This window comes from Electrona antarctica, assembly GCF_951216825.1.
Source record: "Electrona antarctica genome assembly, chromosome: 16".
In the NCBI taxonomy this organism is placed as follows: Eukaryota; Metazoa; Chordata; class Actinopteri; order Myctophiformes; family Myctophidae; genus Electrona; species Electrona antarctica.
Window position 1 is genome coordinate 16320630 of NC_136797.1, and position 20306 is coordinate 16340935.

The 20306-nt window shown below is 42.6% G+C and overlaps 2 protein-coding genes across 3 annotated transcripts; both read right to left on the minus strand.

Annotated features, from left to right (window-relative positions):
- Positions 1-365: 365 nt before the first annotated feature.
- On the minus strand, positions 366-9870 carry inpp5ja (inositol polyphosphate-5-phosphatase Ja; the record flags this gene model as incomplete). The annotated part of the gene is made up of 12 exons (XM_079523909.1): positions 366-869; positions 991-1095; positions 1201-1266; positions 1407-1544; positions 4951-5161; positions 6001-6110; positions 6249-6360; positions 6477-6652; positions 7094-7210; positions 7415-7523; positions 7835-7942; positions 9254-9870. 12 exons carry the CDS (start codon positions 9868-9870, stop codon positions 366-368), a joined length of 2373 nt encoding a protein of 790 aa, XP_079380035.1.
- Positions 9871-13821: 3951 nt separating this feature from the next.
- smtna (smoothelin a) lies at positions 13822-20037 on the minus strand. Of its 2 annotated transcripts, XR_013791926.1 has the most exons (9): positions 19878-20037; positions 18774-18875; positions 17842-17917; positions 17578-17706; positions 17380-17437; positions 16814-16934; positions 16477-16628; positions 14166-14709; positions 13822-14133 (listed from the first exon to the last, which is right to left on the minus strand). XR_013791926.1 is itself a non-coding variant. In XM_079524469.1 (8 exons), exons 2-8 carry the CDS (start codon positions 18858-18860, stop codon positions 14562-14564), a joined length of 771 nt encoding a protein of 256 aa, XP_079380595.1. In that variant the 5' UTR covers positions 18861-18875; positions 19878-20037; the 3' UTR covers positions 13822-14561. The 2 variants fall into 2 exon arrangements, 1 of the variants encoding a protein (XP_079380595.1); XM_079524469.1 differs by having other exon boundaries at positions 13822-14709.
- Between the last annotated feature and the right edge of the window lie 269 nt (positions 20038-20306).

The following is a 20306-nucleotide window of genomic DNA, read 5'->3' on the forward strand; positions in this document are numbered from 1 at the left end:
TGACTTTGGTTTCACATTCAACATGTTTACGACATTGATCTTCAGTCTATATAAAAAGCACTTGTTGGGGGAGGGTATAGACTCGAATGCCTGCAGTCTGAACGAGCCTCTGACTCCAGAAGTATTGTGTATGCAATGGAGTCACTAATGGTAGATTCAGTAATAGAGAACTTGCTGGCTACAATGCGGAATGTTGCAAACTAGATTACAATTCATGTGCTGCTTCTATGAGCACAGCGACAGTGTGGGGTCCGGACAGCATCTGAATGCATGGATTTTACCAGCTCTGATACCTGCCATTCATACTTTCCCTTCCCCATTTTAAGTTTTCTTTCTGAATTTTGACATCATTGCCTGTACAACTCTCATAAACTTGTTTCTCCTGCCCTCCCTGATTGCCTGCCCCCTGTGGGGTTATCGTGTGCTGGTCTGTGCTCGCCAAGGATGGCAGCAATAAGGGCCTCCGGGGCAGAAACTCCATTGCCTGGAGATGCTGGGCTGCGTGGACTGCACGGGCTGTGGGGGCTGAGGGGGCTGATGGAGGAGGGTGACGTCAGAGAATCAAGAGAAACGAGCCGCTCCTTCTTGGCACCGGAGCAAGGTGAGCGGCTACGTGCCTGACTGTCTTCAGGACGAGGACAGAGGCCGAGTCCCTGCAGGGAAGGAAGGGGGTTAGAAGAAAGAGCTGACACGGCAGGACTGTGGCTACGGCGATGATGATGGTGGTGGTGGTGGTGCTTTCCTGTTTTAGGACTAGTGCTGTGGGTGTGGGAGATTGGAGCCAGCAGAACCAGTGTGCTATCGTCTTCCGAGCTGATGTCAGAGCTGTCAGAGCGACACACTGTGGGACTGTGGACTGGAATCTGGATCTATGGAGCATGAGGAATTTGAGATGTGACATAAATGCATCAGAGAGTGCAGAGAAGAAAGTAGGCAAACACGGTGTTCATCTATATTCCAGTTCTTTGTCCATTTGCCACTTGTTATTACCTTGATGGGCAATGTCACTCCGACAATACTGTTCATATTATGACTGTAGTACGCCAGGATGTATTCCCCATCATCCCTTGGCAAGTCCTCCTCAGTAAATGTTACCTGAGAGAATAGATATAAATACAGAACTAAGATATGAACAGTGAAGTTTGGCATTAACATTCTGTCAAAAAATAAAATAAAATAAATAAATAATACTTTTCCTACCTGTGTCAGATAATCTCCCTTGGCCCACACATATGCAACATAATCCTTGTGATGTTTAAATCCAACCTATGGAAACAAAGCCCCGACAGAATCAATCAATCAGCCATAAAAGTTGATATCGATACTAAGCAATAATGAATTTATCTTGAGATAACCTAAGCCAAATTAATGTATTAATTTCAAACCTTAAACGAATGTAAGATTACCTTGTATATGGCTACCCAGTCCCATGAGCTCCGTTGATAATTTGACGCCACAGTGAATCTGACTGTAGCGTCAGAGACTTTACACCACTCCTTGTTTACCTGTAGTGATACCAGCGGACTGTCCACCTTAAATGGGAACTATGAGAGTACATAAGAGATAAAAAAAACACAAGAGTTATCACATACAACAGACTAGCAGTACAACTAAAAAGGGGTGCTTAGTGGAGCACATCTTCGCCAGGCTGGGTGGCCAGTAAACAATATCTGGCTCCAGACTGGCCATATCCTGGCAGGACAGTAGGTCTGAGGCGATTCATTTGTAAATCACTAGAATTTCGCGGGCCTTCGGCCCGCTCATCCCAGAGTTGCGTTGCCCCGCGTTGCGATACAGAAGTCCACAGATACAGAAGTCCACAGTGACACGCGTTTTATGCAGCTGTTTTGTGTTGCAGCGCGTGCGCGCGCGCGCGTGTAGTGTTGTTGTTCTTATCCATATATGCGCCTCGGTTGGTCCCGTTTGTTCCACGCCAGGTGTCGATGCAGTCGTTTGCGCAATTTGCGTGTTTGCATTATGTTAAGTGTGTAGGCATACCATATTCTGAATGAGCAAAAAGAGGACACATGCGCGCGTGCATGTGGATGTGGACATGCGCGTGCACGTCGTGCATGTGCATGTGTCGTGCGTGGGCGGTTCTGTTAAATTCAGATGTCAAAATAATCTGTAGCCTAACATTAAATTGATCAAATATGCTCTATATTAGTTATGTATTTTTTGAAAGCAGTGGCTCTCAAAGGTGTGATCCAGGGACCCTCATGGTTCATTGAGGGGGTTCCAAATGGACCCATTATAGGTCTGTAACTCTGAGAGTGTACAAATGGATCCAAGTGGACCCTACAGGTGTGTAACTGTGAGAGTGTACAAATGGAACCAAATGGACTGTTTTATGACTTTTAACTCTGATACTGTACAAATGGAATCAAATGGGACTCTTATGGGTCCATTTGGTTTTACTGTCAGAGTTATGGGGGTCCTTGAAATTAAAAAGGTTGAGAACCTGTATGCAATGGCGTATGTCTTGTAAAAAGAGAGACCAGCCTATTCTCCATCATATGTTATGCTTTGCTAGGTTGTACAAAATAATATTGGGTCAGTGTAATTTGCAGGAGTCACCGCGCGCACAGCTGCCTTGTCTGTGTTGACATGACATGGGCTTGCAGGACAGAACTTTTATTTGTGACAGACACATAGTTGCTTTGCAGACAATACAATCTGCTTCTCATTGGTCAGTCACAAAGCTAAGAAAACAATGTGAGAGAAAAGGTAAGGACTGGAAAGCGCTGTCTTTGTCTCTGTGTTCCTACGTGAAGACGTGTGTGCTCTGTCTCTCTCTCGCTCTCTTCTCTCTCCTCCCTCTCTGGGGTGTGTGTGTGTGTGTGTGGGGGGGGGGGGGGGGGGGGGGGGGGAGTAGTTGCGCTGCCTTCGACAGTGCTATACTTCTCCAGCAGCGGTGCAGAACCGAGAGAGTGACACATTGTTGTGGATGTAAACGGCGCAACGTGTAGCTCTAAAGTAGTTTGGATTGTGTAGTCGCAGCGGTGCTACAAAGTGAATGTTACAATTCGCACGGTGATATTGTAAGTCGCAAATGCGAGTACGTAGTGGCACTGGCGAGCCCTGTGTAGTGTAGTGCCATTGTCGCGGCATTGCGAGGCGATCCAAAGTCCCCCCCCCCCGCGCACGCACGCACGCACGCACACACACACTGTACGTAGCTGTTTGTTGTTGCAGCGCGCGCGTGTGCGTGTAGTGTTGTTGTTGGTATCCATATATGCGCCTGGGTTTGTCCCGCTTGTACCACGCCAGGTGTCGACGCGGTCGTGTTAGCATTATGGTAAGTGTCCAAGTTAGAATCAGAGTGTGCGCTGTGTAGTTCTTCTTCTTCTAGTAAACATAAGCCGTGTGTGTGTCACACCAAAAGTGGTGACCTATAGAATCCTGTACATAGAAGCATCACGCAATCGTCTCCCTCCCTGTGTGGGTCACGTGGTGGGCTGTGAGCCAATGGGAGAGGGAATGTAGTGTTGCCAGGTCCGCGTATTGTAAGCGAGTGGTAGTGTGTGTAAGTAGCGTGTTGAATGGCATTTTTTCTGTGCTTGTTTTCATAGACGTGGCAACAAATTAGGCGGGGGTGTCGGTGCTTGTGGCGTGTTTGTGTTTATTATTGATATTGATATTGTTTGCGAGTGTGGACGGGAGCCGGCTTTAGTGGCAGTGCGATGACAATTTTTACGCGGCTGGTGTCGAGTGTGGCCGTGCGGCGCGACATGAGGAGATAGGGAACCAACGACGCGGAGGGTAAGTGTGTGACGTGTTAGTGTGTTGTTGCAGTGTGTGTTGCAGCGTGTTGCAGCGTGTCAGTGACGTAGTAGCTGGTGCCTTGTGTTCCTGTGCGTGCGCTTGGGCACATGTTTTCAAATGTATAATAGAAGGAAGCACGCACGACTGTAATTCGTCTCTTTTTTTAAAGGGGTTTCTTGTGACCCTACCATCCATTCTGAATCCATTCCAAGCATTCGTTTTGCACAGAATGCACTCCTTGGGCTAAAAACGGCCATAGATGTCATGACAAATGTGATGAGGTCAGCACATTTTGGGCACATTTGGGCAAGTGGCTATGGCTGCTTTTAGCCCAAGGAGAGTATTTTGTGCAAAAAGAATGCTTGGAATGGATTCAGAATCATGAAGACCCCCTAGTTTGACATGTAACATGCTACTTAAAGCAAAAGGAAAGTTTTACATTTTTGCCTGCCATATGTTAATGGTAGGGTCACAAGAAACCCCTATAAAAAGAAATTGCCCAATAGTGACAGCTGGTCAGCAAGTGGATTCATGAATGTATATATTATAGACAATATTTTATGCCAATAAAAAAGACTATAGGCCTACCAGCTTTCATTCTTTAAACAAAAGAAGCCTGTCGGCTGCCGGACTAATAATACATTTGACACCGATCAGTGCAGTGGTTAGATAGCCAAACTAAGACGACTACCATTTTTCACTGACGAAAACTAAATGGAAACTAAATAAAAACTAAACTATGATGACTAAAACTAAGACTAAATATACTGATAATTTCGTCAACAAATAAAAACTACCGGTAGGTGTTAGGAAGGGACTAGTGGACAAGAGAATAGCAGATCTACAAGCTCACAACGCGTCGCGCTGCAACGCGTTGTGAGATTGTAGATTGGCTATTTTCAGCAAGTGTAAAACAGTCATTATGATGGCATCAAGGCCCGCCAAAATACATTTTTAGTCGACTAAAACTAGACTAACACTAAAACATTCCAGGTGACTAAAATGTGACTGAAACTAAATGAAAACTATTGAAGAGACTACGACTAAAACTAAAATCTAAATTTGCTGCCAAAAACAACACTGGGGAGGATACAATCTCCCCCTGGCATAGGCCTCGGGTGAAGATAATAAAGGCCATATTTTAAACGTTATGGTAATGCAATATGTCAAAGCATTCAAACTCACGTGCAATGCAAACAGGGCAGAAACCGGCTTATGATCACTGATGGTGTAGCCCATGTGACTACGATATGCATGCTGGGTCACTGTTGTTGCCCCTCCCATCCACGAGGTCAGACCACGCTGCAGTGCTGAGTTGTGGTTAGGGCCAGGGGAGCCGGTGCGACGGAGGCGCCATAGTATCCGATCTGTCCAGGCAGGCTTCCTCTTCTTGGTACTAACAAAGTAAAGATTGGAGCGAGGATGACAATATAGCAGAGATAATGTTCAACTAAAGGACTAAAGCCACGAAGAAAGCAGTGTTGATTTTGTCGGCTAATACTACCTGACAATTTCGTCAACAAATAAAAACTAGACTAAAATGTTATAGGGAGGGACTGGTGGACAAGAGATCCAGTATAAGTCATTTTAGACGTGGTTGCATGCTGAGAATAGCAGATCTACAAGCTCACATTATATTTTCAGCAAGTGTAAAATCAGACATTATGATGGCATCAAGGCCTGCCAAAATACATTTTAGTCGACTAAATCAACTGTAGATTTGGTCGACTAAAACTAGACTAACACTAACACATTCCAGGTGACTAAAATGTGACTAAAACTAAATGAAAACTATTCAAAAGACTATGACTAAAACTAAAATCAAAATTTCTTGTCAAAAACAACACTGGTAGAAAGAGAATCTCCTAAATCAGGGGCTCCGAAACATTTCCATTCCAAGGCCCCTCAAATAGCACAGCCTCTGGGCGAGCTGGCCTATTGGAAATGCAAACCCAAAGGGGTGATCTGCAAGCTCACAACGTGTGGCAATGTGCTGCATTGTGAGCTTGTAGATCTCTGTAGATTTTAGCGATTTCTGAAAAGACAATAATGATGAAAGTGTTTAAAATGGCACAATAATCCTATTGATTGAATTTGAATTGAAAGTGTTATTATTATTATTCTATTTACAGTTTTGTTTGTTTATTTATATATTTTCCTTTCCATTTGGCCCTCAGGTGGGATCCCCACTTTAAAAACCTGTAAATGTGTTGCTCCACATAGAGAGCTGCATACCTGGTGTCGTATGTATGTGTGCCCACATCAAACTTGTAAGTAGGAGGGAAATTAAGAGGGCCCTCTATGAAGCCCTCCAAAATGGACTCAGTGTTTTTAGCCATGTTGAGCTGTTGAAGAGAAATAAATGAAGATCATTTTTAATCGTGTTTTGTTGTGCAACAGTGCCCCCTGTTGACACATTCTTTTGATCAAGTGACAAATGGCTATAATAAAGACTTAAAAAGGTCGCAGTCTAGCTGCCTCACCTGGTCTCTCTCCAAAAGTAGAGGCAGCTTGTTGCTATCAATGGCACATTTCACCACATGAATGTCATAGTCTTCAATGCGGAAATTTAGATCCCCAAACCAAAACACCACACTGAGGACAAAAAAAAGATAGCCATTTAGCGCCGAGACAATAAAAAGGACTAAACAATTCATTAAAGAACTGTATAATAATGGCACCTAGTCATGTGCAAAATTCATGTCACGCACTCATGGTCGAGCACACCACTGGCAGTCCCTCCCTCAAACTGCTGCTGCTGCAGAATGCTCTCAAAATCTTCCATGCGCTGCTCTAGATTCCTCATGTGAGCTGGCAGGTGACAGTTCAGAAAACAAACCGGGTGGCCGAACATTGTCATCCTTGCACTGACGCCGCCTTTATTACCCTTGAGTTGGCACAGGGGGAGAGAGAGTGTGTGTGTGAGAGAGAGAGAGAGAGAGACGAGAGTGATATATGAATGCACTACGCGTCATTGAGGAATGACGTATTAATCAGTATCATTATGCGTCTGACATAGCTGTGCTCTTTGTGGGGGGTCCTGCTACTGAATTAGAGAACCAGAAACCCAGACAGTCCTTCCGCTGCTGCAGCAGCAGCTGCACTGACCTCAGAGAGAAGGAGACTGCACCAACATCAGAGAGGTGATGCTGACATCAACATGCACAGGAAGGTCACACATCCACAGAAACATATGCACCTGTCATAAGCACACCCCCTCATCCCCTTATACGCAGTACACCAGTATAATAGACATTTAAAGTCTGTATTTAGGCTACATCTGAGTGATATATAGTCAACAGAGTGATGTGCAATGCAGAGCACATACCCAATAGCCGCCGAGTCCTGTGCGTGTGGTCACTGTTTGCACTCCTCTCAGAAAGGGAAGGTGGCCGAATTTTGAGAACACAAGCAATAACACTCCCTGCATTCGTTGTGATGCTATCTATGGGGGTAATGAGATAAAGAAAGAAGCAGTTATGCACGTACGCACACACGCACGCACGCACGCACGCACGCACGCACAGCACACACACACACACACACACACACACACACACACACACACACACACACACACACACACACACACACACACACACACACACACACACACACACACACACACACACACACAGGTAACACTCACCAACACATATCCAAAAGGACTGAGTGTGTCCATGCACAGAACACTCCACTGCTCTGTGAACAGAGCATCTTTCAGCCGTTTGTTTATCATGGAGTTCACTTCCTGAAGACTAGAAGGAGGCAGAAGAGAACCCAAATATAATTACTCACAAAAACAAAAGCTTGTATGTTTATTTTAATAGATCAAAATGGAGGTGGATATATGATGCAATGCCATTAGTCCAACGCTTCATTGTTCCATGCCGGTACGTTGGTCTGACGGGCCCCTTTATGCCTAACCTCAACCTCACATTAACCTAACATTTGTCATACAATTGGGACATTGGAATAATAGGCCGTCGGACAGTCCCATACACTAGTATGTGGACAATCGAGATAATTTCTCTGGCATGGCTGATAATGACAAAAAATACTTCCTTACCCCACGATAAACATGTCTATGCTTCCATCCGAAACATTTGGCCCAAACAGAGCGGTGATGTCGTCCGGAGGCACAGCTGATCCAACATTCCATGTGACTACATACACCCTAGTAGCGGATGGTAATAGATGCAATCATACAGAATTAGGACATTGTAGGTAGCTGCCTTCAGTGAAATTATTGTCTTTATTATTTTCTATTCTTTATGTGTAAATAAAGAAAGGCAGAATCAATCAATGAGGCACATTTGTTGTATATCCACACACTCATAACTCCTGTGCAATAGCCTAGTTCACACGCATGCACACACGCAGGCACGCACGCAGGCAGGCAGGCACGCACGCACACGCACGCATGCACGCACGCACGCACACACACACACACATACACACACACACACACACACACACACACACACACACACACACACACACACACACACACACACACACACACACACACACACACACACACACACAAACAAACATGTTGGCAGACAAGATGTCTTCTTCAGGATGAAAGCAGCTAGCTTGTCTGCCAAAATGTTGTATATTGCATGGGAGTTACAAGTGTGTGGATTCCCCATTATAGACCCTGTTGTTGTTCCTCATAGCCAGCACCTCACCAACACAGGTGTTTCCACTTTCGTCCATTTATTTTATATACAAACGCGGTTTAAGATATTTGTGAGTTGATTGTTATATTATTTGCTGTTTATTAGAGAAACTTACAAAATAAAAAGAAAACAAAGGTTTGGGTCCTGGGACCTTGGCCAATGTAACATGCTTGTGCTATTCTGTCAGTTTTACAAAGCTCAAAGATGCAGCTTTTGATTAATCAGACAGACTGGCACAATTTTGTACAGCCAATGACTATCCTGTGTCCAGTCACTATTGTTTAATATGCCAAATAGAGAAGGGTATAACAACTTCCATCCAGACAAACAAACTAGGAAATGTTGGGCCGAAACCGAATACCGAATATAGGAAACAGTTGGCCGAAAACCGAATACCGAATATCCGAATATGATTAATATTATCTTTTTTCCTACCATTACTGTCATGGCCGTACCTTAAAGCTATCTGATTTATGGCAAAATAAATGGTTATGGCAAAACTTAACTTAAATAATAATCACTATTATGGGTCCATAAAACATTTATTCGGCTCTTTTGAATGCATTAATTGCATACACTATTCGGTGATATATTTTCTGCCTATTCAGGCCGAAACCGAATAGGCCGAAAATGCATTTTTAGCCATTTTCTGCCGAATATTTTCTGCCGAATATTTTCTGCCGAATATTTTCTGCGGCCGAATATTCGGTGCATCACTAAAACAAACCATTGAAACCTTTGTACAAGAGACAGAGGCCTTCTAATATCATGAATATGATATTCAAACTCATTATCAGTCTCACCTGAATTCCGCAATTTCCACTGACTGTTGAAGGTTCTCTGTTGTTTTCGAAGGTGAAATGACCCCCTGAGAATGAGCAATGGGGCTGAGTTTGGGACTGTAGCTGGAAGCTGAATTTGGACTGGGCTGGAAGTTTGGGCAAGGCTGAATGGTGTAAGGCTGAGGACTTGGATGGCTTTGGAGAGACAGAGAGGACTCTGTTGGGGACTGTGAATGGGTGTTGTTGGCACTCTGAGGTCCTGGGATGCAAACTGTTATGTGGTCCATATCCTTGGAGAGGTCTTCTGAAACTTTTGTGGGCTTTATAGCAGGTTTGTTTCCCAGAGCAGTTGGTCTGGGTCGGCTAATACTGGCTAGTGGTGCTGGACTTCCTCCACATGTTGTTTGCCCTGGCTGCATTGGGTCTGTCACTTTTGCAGATGCACCAGCTGCCTGTACCAGACCCAGACCATGAGCATTATTTTGGAGCCTTCCTGAGGGACTAAGGATAGGGTCTTCTTGGGCTGTTGGCCTGCATGGAGGTTGTCCTGGGCCAGCTGGTGGGAAAGCGTCACACCCAAGTTGACCTTTGGGCCTGGCTGGGTCAGTGCTGCTTTGCATCTGCTGCATCTGATCCATCAACCTGCAACATGCAGTACAAGGAGATTTTGAAAGAGAAGAGAGCTGCAGGATAAAAAAAAGAGGATGGTGCAGGTTCATCAGTGCATGAATGAAGACAACACAACACAAGTGACTTAGTTTTGTTTGGATTGAATCCCACCCCTGCCACCACCACCCTCGGTCTTGCATTCCCTTGAGGATCACAGACCCTCTGCATTCATCATGCAGTCCTTAATGGAAGGAGATTTTTTTGTGTGATTCATTTTTCCGCCAATGGATGCTGGGAAAAGGAATAACAAACTTAAATTGGCACATGTTCATCTCCTGTTCCAGATACATCATTGGTAGACATTTGAACTGAAGGACCGACTTTAGTCTCCATTCTGGACGACTGCAGACTGGCATAGGGACGGACTGTAGTGCTCAGAGGTCTACTACAAGTAGCAATACAGACTGTTATATAGGCCAAATGTTCTATAGCAGTAAGGTGACACACTTCCGTTTTATTATACAATTCTGGGCTCTTCCAAATACAGTTTCAGATCAAAAGATTGGATTCTGAAGATATATCAACGTATTTCTGTTTACTTAAAAAATAAAAATAAATCGTAGTGGCCTCAATTAGGATGAAACATATTCTGTCCTCTGTCCCACTTTAGAGCGTCGCAGTCCCGTCCCCTTTCAAAATAATTTCCCATGCGTTTTTCCCATAGATGTTTCAGAAATTGTGATTGTGATTGTGTCATGATCCGAGTTGGCTTTGTCTGAGGCTTACAGGTCTTTAAATAAATACTTTTTGAAACATCTATGGGAAAAATGCATGGGAAATTCTCTTCTGGGTCCCTGGTCATTCTGAAAGGTGGGACTGCGACGCTCTATACAACCCCACGTTTTTATTGTCCACGACCCTCTTCCAAGGATTGATGGACATGTGCTTGTGGTGACGCAGTGTTGATTTTGTCGACTAAAACTATGGCGAAAAATATTCGTCGACCACCTTTTTTCACTGACGGAAACTAAATGGAAACTAAATGAAAACTAAGCTATGATGACTAAAACTAAGAATATAAATATATTGACAATTTCGTCAGCAACTAAAAACTAATCCAGTATAAGTAATTTTACACTTGGTTGCCTGCTGAAAATAGATCTACAAGCTCACAAGGTGTTGCGCTGCGACGCGTTGTGAGCTTGTAGATCGGCTATTTTCAGCAAGTGTAAAAATCAGCTATTATGACGGCATCAAGGCCTGCCAAATTTACACATTTTAGTTGACTAAATCAACTGTAGATTTAGTAGACTAAAATCTTATGCTATTTAGTTGACTAAAACTAACACTAAAACATTCCAGGTGACTAAAACTAAGTGAAAACTATTCACGAGACTAAAACTAAAATCAAAATTTGCTGTCAAAATCAACACTGGTGGTGGGGCAGAGAATGTTCTGTGATTTACTGTATGGAGTATATGGATCAAAGCCTGCCTTACTATACTGAGCATCACTAATGGCTAGTGGTGTATGTCAAGTATATAACTAAGTACATGTACTTAAGTACTGTACTTAAGTACCATTTTGAGGAATTTGTACTTTACTTGAGTATTCACAAAGCCTTGTGAGCTTGTAGATCTGCTATTTTCAAAAGATTTTGCACACACTTTGAACTTGTGAAATGGGACATTCTGCGATATGGGTACTTTTAAGTACTTTAAGTACATTTTGATGCCGATACTTTTGTACTTTTACTTGGGTAGATTTTGAATACGGGACTTCTACTTGTAACAGAGTACATCTACATTGCCGTATTTATACTTTTACTTAAGTAAAACATTTGAGTACTTTTTCCAGCACCGCTAATGGCAAGGAGAACTATAGAGGCCTCTGCTCTTCATCTCGCTCCTTCCCTCCACCTCTCTCGCTCTCTCTCTCTCTGTCTATTTGTCTATGTCTATCCCACTCTCCTTCCCAACCTGTTAATCACTTAAATAGCTGACAGATCTCCTATTTTCAAAGTATTAACGGGGGGGGAAAAGAAAATAAGATCCTCACCTACGGTATAATGAGTTCAAGTGGTAACAGACCAACCAGAACAGCGCCCATACAGTGCCTGAGAAGATGCAAGGCAGCAACCCTTCACAGCTGCATATGGGACACTGTCACAGCACTTCAAACAGTATAGGCCACGTCACATGGTAGGTTATTTCATTGCACATTATACTAGTAAGTTGACCTCACTCTGTCTATAGGTCAACAGGCATGCAGGCGGGCAGTGGAACGCCCTACCAACAGTCATTAAGACATATGCGAATCCCTTGACTCCTTCAAAACCGCTCTCAAAGGGCACCTACGGACGTCTGAAATTCGAAACTGGCCCCCGTAAAATCTGAATCCGAATCCCCCACCCACCCTTTTACCCCTCACTGTATATGTTTTTTCCCCCCTTTTTACCTCCTCTATGATGATTTCCTGTTTATGGCTATATAGAAGTGTTTATTTGTACTACAGTTTTGTATTGAGTTGTGCTTGATGTAATTCTCCAATCTGTTTCTTCAATCAATCAATCAATCAATCAATCAATCAATCAATCAATCAATCAATCCCATACAGAAATAATGCACCCCCTTTACCTATATTCATGATCTCCAGGTATAACTAGAAATCCGTCAGTGGCTCAGGGGTAGAGTGACCGGATGGTAACTGCAAGGTTGCCAGTTCGAACCCAGGCTCCCCCAGAGTTAGTGTCGAAGTGTCCTTGAGCAAGACACTTTGCTCCTGATGTGCATGGTTTCCTCCGGCATTCATCGTGTGTTTATGTGCGAATGTAATGCACAATCTCTGAAGCCCCTTGGATAAAGGTGCTAGGCTATATGCACCATAACCATTTATCCCATGTGGCCTAACCTTATTGTGTTCAAAATTCAAATCCACGCTCCAAAGTGAAGGGGCAGAGTCTGAGATGCGCCCTATCATGTCGATTATGTAAGCCCAAGTCAATAATACCCGACTCTTATGCTAAATTGTCCAAATCTAGGCTATACGAAACATGTCTTGGCCATTAAAACGCAATTTTACATAAAATATAAATGCAAAGATGTGTGTGCACTGTGCTGAGTCTGCTGATAGCCTATCTCTGAGTCTGAGATTGCCTAAACGCAACATCTCTCTCTCTTACCTTTCATGCGTTTTCCAAGGTGAATGATCGCCAAGTGACCTCGCAGAAATCAGACGAGACGAGGCATCGGCTGTCCTGTTCTCCAGACTGTGATTAAAAAAGCATGGGATGCCCACATGGTAGCCTATCGCTCACATCATTTGAGCGCGATGTCGATTCAAAGCAACCACGCAGTCTGAATGTTGTTGCGAAAAGCAATGTCGGGACAGCGAGCGACAGACTGTCACGCTTGAGATGGGCTGAGCCGGTCACGAGAGGAACTGGTGACACTTGATGTGTCTGTATCTTCAGAGGCTGAGCTCAGCTGCACGATGATTTCATCTATCACAATTCCTGACTTTATTAATATTAAACGTTATAATCTGATACTGATACTGGCTAACTCTACTGTGCTGCGCACAAGACACACTGGACAGCTGTGCCCTTATAGCCTATAGGCTACTAGCCTACCTGCTCAGCTGGAATAGGCTTTCATGTCAGACACTATAGGCAGCCTAGATATATGAATATGAATTGTGGTAATAGCCGACAGTGCATGCATGCGATATGAAGAAAAAAAACGCAAATTATTTTGTGAAAGTGCAACTGTTTATAGGACTATATCTGTCTATCATCCAGAATAATTAACATGATAACATCTGTCCTTCATCGTTCTAGAATCTGCACGTAGGCCTGCATGTACAACCTGAACCGACGTCGAGAATTAAACATCAGACAGCAGGCATGATGAATATATTAAGAGCTATAGCACTCAGTTAAATCATGTGATCTATCTTTGTAGCAATAATAGCCTATAGCCTACATGTTATATGCTACAGATCGCTTAAAATGTTCAAATGCTGCCTCAAAGTCTGTAATAATAAATCACACCCGTGTGAAGTGAGGGGCGCTCTGATCATCGTACCTCATCCATTATTCCATTCATTGTCAATGGGAATTTAATCTTTGTGTAGGATAAAAAAAGCATATTGCTCGTCCACATATGACGAAAATTCTCCATTCATTGTCAATGGGAATTAACAATTTAATGTTTGTGTAACACGGAAATCTATAGCTGAATATACCCTCAAAAATAAATAAAAAGGGTAAACGTGATGCATGAACTCACACACTCACACGCACGCACACAGATACACGTCACACACACACGTCACGCACGCACGCACGCACAACAACATGGGCCTACCCCACAAGCAGCAGCACCATAAAAAGCTATTCCCAGATTTGCTATGGCTTTGACAGAGATTAATACAGATGTGTAATCTCAATGGAATGTACTGATCTTATGTGCCAGCTGTCTACTCAAAGCACATAGACACTCATAAGCAGATACAAACTAATACAAATACACTCGCTTAACTGTAAAACTGTAATAAAAAAGACAAAAGGTAAACACTCGTGGCTATATATGTATGCAAAGTGCATGTGCTAGGCACTTGAACACAACTAGTGAAAATGTGTGAATCATTTGTTAAATAGTAGCCTATAGTCATAGACAGTCACGTCATCATGACAGACTGTTTCAGACATCTCAATGTTTTAGAGTCGCTTTTTGGTTTTGACGAGGCCTTTCTCCACGAGGCACCGGTAGAACTCCTGGATGTATGTGTACACACACTTCCAGTCAGGTTCCTCCATCCGCAGCATGTCATCAACATCCAGCAGAGGGGGGCAATCTGCCAGTCTCCTGAGAGAGAGAGAGAGAGAGAGAGAGAGAGAGAGAGAGAGAGAGAGAGAGAGAGAGAGAGAGAGAGAGAGAGAGAGATTGAGAGCGAGCAAGAGATCTTTATTGATGCTGAGGGTAATTCAGTTGTCAATAGCAGCACCACAGTAAGGATGAAAGATGCAGGTAAGGGTAGAGAACACGTACAGATTAATTTGTGACACTAGGAGAATTCATATAAAATATGTCTATATGCTTGTCAGATGTACGTATTAGGAGGTAGAAAACAATAATTAGAGGTGTAGGTATCGTATGAAAAAAGGCATACAAATAGACTTAAAGACATATAGGGTCAACCTGGCCGCTTGCACTTGGACATTAAGAAGTGAGGGGTAACCATACTATTTGTGCACTTGTGTGATGTTGTTGTTGTCCCCTCTGTTATGAATTTTGATGTTTTGTTGTCACTGATGTTTTGTGTGTGACTGCAGCAGGGGTGAAAGCCCAAGACAAATTTCCCTTGTGGACAATACATTTTACCTTGAACCTTTACCTTGATAAATAAATATAATGTGAATACTATCTCAGTCAAACGTAGTTTACATACGTTCTAGTCAGTGTTGTCAAGTAACTTTTTCCCCCAGTAACTAAAGTAACTAGTTACTTACACATTTTGAATAATAATATTATTTACTTTTTTTATTTACTTTTTTCCAAAAGTAACTAGTTACTATTTTCACAAGCCTTGGTGGTACTGTGGGCTTGAGTGTTTATTTATATAGTCCTTGGGCCAAGGCCCCAGATTTCACATATCGGTACCACCTGGGGCGGCAAATTCTAGTTTTTTATTCCTATACGAAATTGTGTAAAGGCAAATATTAATTCACTAGAATTACATAAATCTAAATGGTAGTCTGAAATTTGCCATGGAGTATCCTGACACAGGGGTAATAGAATAGGATTCTGGGGTTTGCTACCATTGTATTTCATTGTATCTTGTGTTGCCAGACTGTTGCCTCTCACAACTTCCAAATGCTTGCAAATACAGTCTGGAGCAACGGAAGTTCTATCATGAGTAAAATATAAAGTAGAAGTGGAGCCTCCTCCCACTTCCGTTTCGTCTTTACAGGCGCGCACATTATCCTAATAGAAATAGAAATTATCTAAGCATATAGCTTGTTGCTTATATTTAAAAGATATTTTAAAATATATTTTGTGTGAACGGAAATAGCAGCTCTACTTGGAAGTATTATTTTGATTATGTCCGCGATAAAGACGAGAAGAACATTAATGTCTGCTGCAATTGTGTATAGGGAAGAAGGAACTTTCCACAGCGAAAAACTCAACTTCAAACCTCATGAAACACCTGGAAAAAAGTCTTAGTGTTCAACCAAATGGACCCATCATGATGTGTACACTAGTATACAGTACACTTTTCAGAGTTAAATAAACACTGCAGAAAAGGGGGAGAAAAAACTGCTAATGTTGAAGATGCAAAGTAAGACTTGGGGACAAAAGATGCAATTACTGGGATTGAGAAAAAAAAGTAATAAGTAATATTATATAAATATAGGCACAGTGTAGATAAAGCTAGTATCTAGTTGTATTTGGGCACAGACAAATGTACAATCTATAACCAGTATTATGTGCACGTACTACAGGAAGAAAGACAGTACAAAATAATTAATTTCTATTAACTTGAGATACAGAACAAGAGAGAAAGTGTTTTTCCCCGAAACATTCTGTAAATCTATAAATCTGTATATGCTCATATTAGGAAGGGACACTCACTCTGCGGTGTTGAAGGCCAACTGGAAGTTGTCCCGGCGCTTGTTAGGATTGAGGATGGAATACTCAAAGGCATCAGGGAAAAACCGATGCACCAAGGCACAAAACGCTATGCCATTGCTCCAACTGGAGGAGAAATTGCGGATCTCCACCCCCTTAACCAAGGAGAGAATAGCATTTAAAAATAAACAATATGAAGAAGAAAGCAAGCAGTAAATGAGACAAGCGTTCTTGTAGTACAATACACAGCAAAATTGTGATTTTACTATTATTAGCTCTACATAAACAGGGCAGTAGGCTATAAGGGTGGAGAGCAGACAGTTTGTACGGCATTTATTACCTCATATGGCTCTGTTTTGGCCCTGCACCAATCTAGTAGCATCTGTTTGACATTTTTAGTGTTGGGTCCTGTAGTGGCAGCAGGGCATGCTTGAGTTGAAGCAACAGGGAGATTTGCATTGCTGAGGAAAACAAAGCATGCACATACAGATTTTAGTTTATTTGACAGGTTTTGTAAACAGACCTGCCATGTGTACTGTGACATCTACGGTAGCTACAATGCCATACCGGTGGGGTGGCAGTGGTTCATGAGGTAGAATTACCTAGGAACCGAAAAGGCCCTCATTTGATCCCCAATCTGAAGTTCTGAACCTACTTGTGGGTTTGTGTTAAAGTGTCCTTGGCTTGAGTGCAAGACACAAACTGTAATTGCTCCCAATGCGCACGTTGGAGCTGTGCATATAGTTGCCTCCGCCGTCAGTAGAATTGGTGAATGAATGTACATATTGTGTAAAGCATTTCGGATAAAGGTGTTAGATTTGTAGACCATATTTACCATTTTGCCACACCATAAAATGAAACACATTAACATTCACACATAAGCTATGCTTCCATAATGTAACTTACCTGCCTGTTGGCTTGTTAGATGGTTTGGATGGTGATTGTGAGAACTGAGTTTGGGGCTCTGAAGAGAAAAACACAATTTCATAAATAGCCTACATAATAATATTATACAAAATTACAGATTTGGATGCAATATTACTCAACCATATGAATCAGTGTGTGACAGTCCGAGTATGTCCGTTTGATCAATGGGATACTCACTGTTTGAAGATGCCTGGTGATTCATGGACCCTCTGCCTACACTTACGGACACACCTACTGTCCCAGCTTTGCTTAAGCCATGCTGTCTCAAATCCTGCTGCCTAGACCCTCTCTCCTTCTCACGCTTATCTGAATAGAGACAATGGTGGGTTGAAAATAAAACCATAATCACAGAATTATATATTACAAACAATGGTCCAGAGGAGGTGTGGCTCGTCACAACTGCACTAATAATTTCCAGCAAATCCTTGCTTTAGTATTTACCTCTCTTTTTCTTGAGCAGGTCCCTAAGTGCAGATCGAATCATACGTCTCTCTTCAAAATCCACAGCTTTATCCAACTATCAGAGGTACACAGTGGGAAAAACAATATATAATTATTTTATTGAACGATTTTGTAACCCATTTTTTCACCTGGTGCCAAGCTATAATCCTGGGCACGACTCCCCCCCCTGCCAACCTGGGGAGAGCCCAGAACTGAGCACATGCTTCCTTCAATGAATGAGGAGTAAGCAGGCAACTTCTTATCACCGGGGGAGTTTCCCCGGTAGGACGTAGCACGTGGAAGGAACACGTTATTCCAACCAGTTCCTTTCCCCTCCATCAGGCGCCCCGGCAGTATAGAGTGTTTTTTGTGAGGGTACCTACCCAAGGGGACATGGGGAGAACATGCAAACTCCGCACAGAAAGACCCTTTCGTCAATCCCACCTAGGGTATGGGCACTGATAACGCGGAGGAGAGAACACGCCCCAGCACCCACAGCATCCTTGTCTGGAATCAAACCCGGGACCTTTTAGCTGTGAGGCGACAGCGCTACCGACTGCACCACCATACCCCTAACCTAGTGTACAGTATATTTGAAGAATTATTTCAATAAATGTTCACCTTTAAGCACTTGATGTTCATCATGAACAGCCAACCACCAATACTGTATAGTCACTCTGATGACATGCAGTACAATACCATAATGTATGCTTATTTCATAAAATAAAAGAAAGAAATAAATCACTAGGCAGTAGGCAGTAGAATGAAAGGAGGCTTCTGTACAATTTCTCCATTGCAGAATCACCTTTCAATGCTAAGCTTTCACTCAGACTTTCTTCAGAGCATGAAAGCTGAAAAGCAAATAATTTCAACACAAGACAAATGTCAAAGATTCCTTTAACTTAGACAAGTTTCCTATTCAACAGGCTCACCATCTGATTGAGGACCTCCTCATCCTCAATGGCTGCCAACTCCTGGCTGGTCATGGAGCTTGGTCCTCCATCTGCCTTTATGTCCATGATCCGCGTGTGAGACTACCGTAGTACAGAGATACACACCATCATACATACTAAGCGGTTACACTGAGGATATTGCTGTGTCACACAAAATTGGATACATTTTGCAGAAGGAGGAGAGGACACTGGAGCAACACAGATATTTTAAGCCTTATTATCTTCATCAGAGTCATGACTCTGATGAAGACGAAACGTTCGGTCGAAACGTTAGTCGTTTTTGTATACTAGCACCTAATAAAAAGGACTAAAATGTCCATGTTGCTCCAGTGTCCTCTCCTCCTTCTGCAACATGTGTGCTTGTTCCTCTGATGCACCGGACCAGCCGTTCCAGGCTTGAGGCGCGTTGATAGACTCACTTTGTTCTGCGGATACATTTTGTATAGCTGTCACTAAATGACAACCAGCCAAATGTATTATATGAATTTATTTTACAGCCATAGAAGAAGTCAAATGAAGAGGAAGTAACATGCATGACAACACGGCATATTGCTTGTAGGATACTGTACAATAGTTTGTATAAAGAATATAACTATATGCATTATCAGTTATAAAAACTATAATCTTTAACATATTAGCCAGAACAAACAAGGTCAGGACTTTAATTTAAAATGATTGTTGAGCAAAAGCATTAATGAACATGCGGAAAGAATGCATTCTATTCTATTTGCAGTCTGTTCTGTTCAGCAATCTTAATGTAAACAGAGTCTGTGTGAGTATTAACTGGAAAACCAAGCAGCTCTGCTAGAGATGTTTGTCTTACGTGAAGTACTCAGCAGCAACTGGAAGCAGGCAAAGAAATTCCTAATACACGTACAAATATAGTAATGAAGGAGAACTCCCTAAACTTGCCTAAAGCATCTAAATATAGTGATAAAATATGTTCTCGGACAAGCTATGAAGAGTTACTTACACATCAAAAACTATTTATAACAACCAATACCATAAATGCATTGATTTGGGAGAATTGTAAAAGGTGAGATTGGGATGGGATGTGGAGCATATGGCTCCTAGGTTACCTACCTGTTTTCTGGATCCGGTACCTTGTTATCGTTTGCTGTGAAGCAATGATGTAGCTGTTGTCAGTTAATGATGTTTTTCTCCCAAATATATTCCGTTGTTGTGTGTTCTCTCCTTCTTACCAGGGTTAAATGTTTCCCTTCCCCTTCTCTCCACTTCTTTAAACTTGAAGTGTTTGGACCCAGCCTTGTCATCACACCCCCCACCATAGCACTTCATAAGGATGCATGTTTGGATAGTAAGTGGAGGTCGCTTACATGAGCTGCCCAAGTTACTGTAGGAAAGGGGGAGTGAGAGCACATTGGATTCGCAACTATCGGAAACTCCATTGCTCTATAATGCTCTATTCATATTAGGTGAATTAGAGATGATATCTGAATCGTCATTAAACATCTAGGAATTGTCATTAATAAATGCTGTACTAATTTGGAG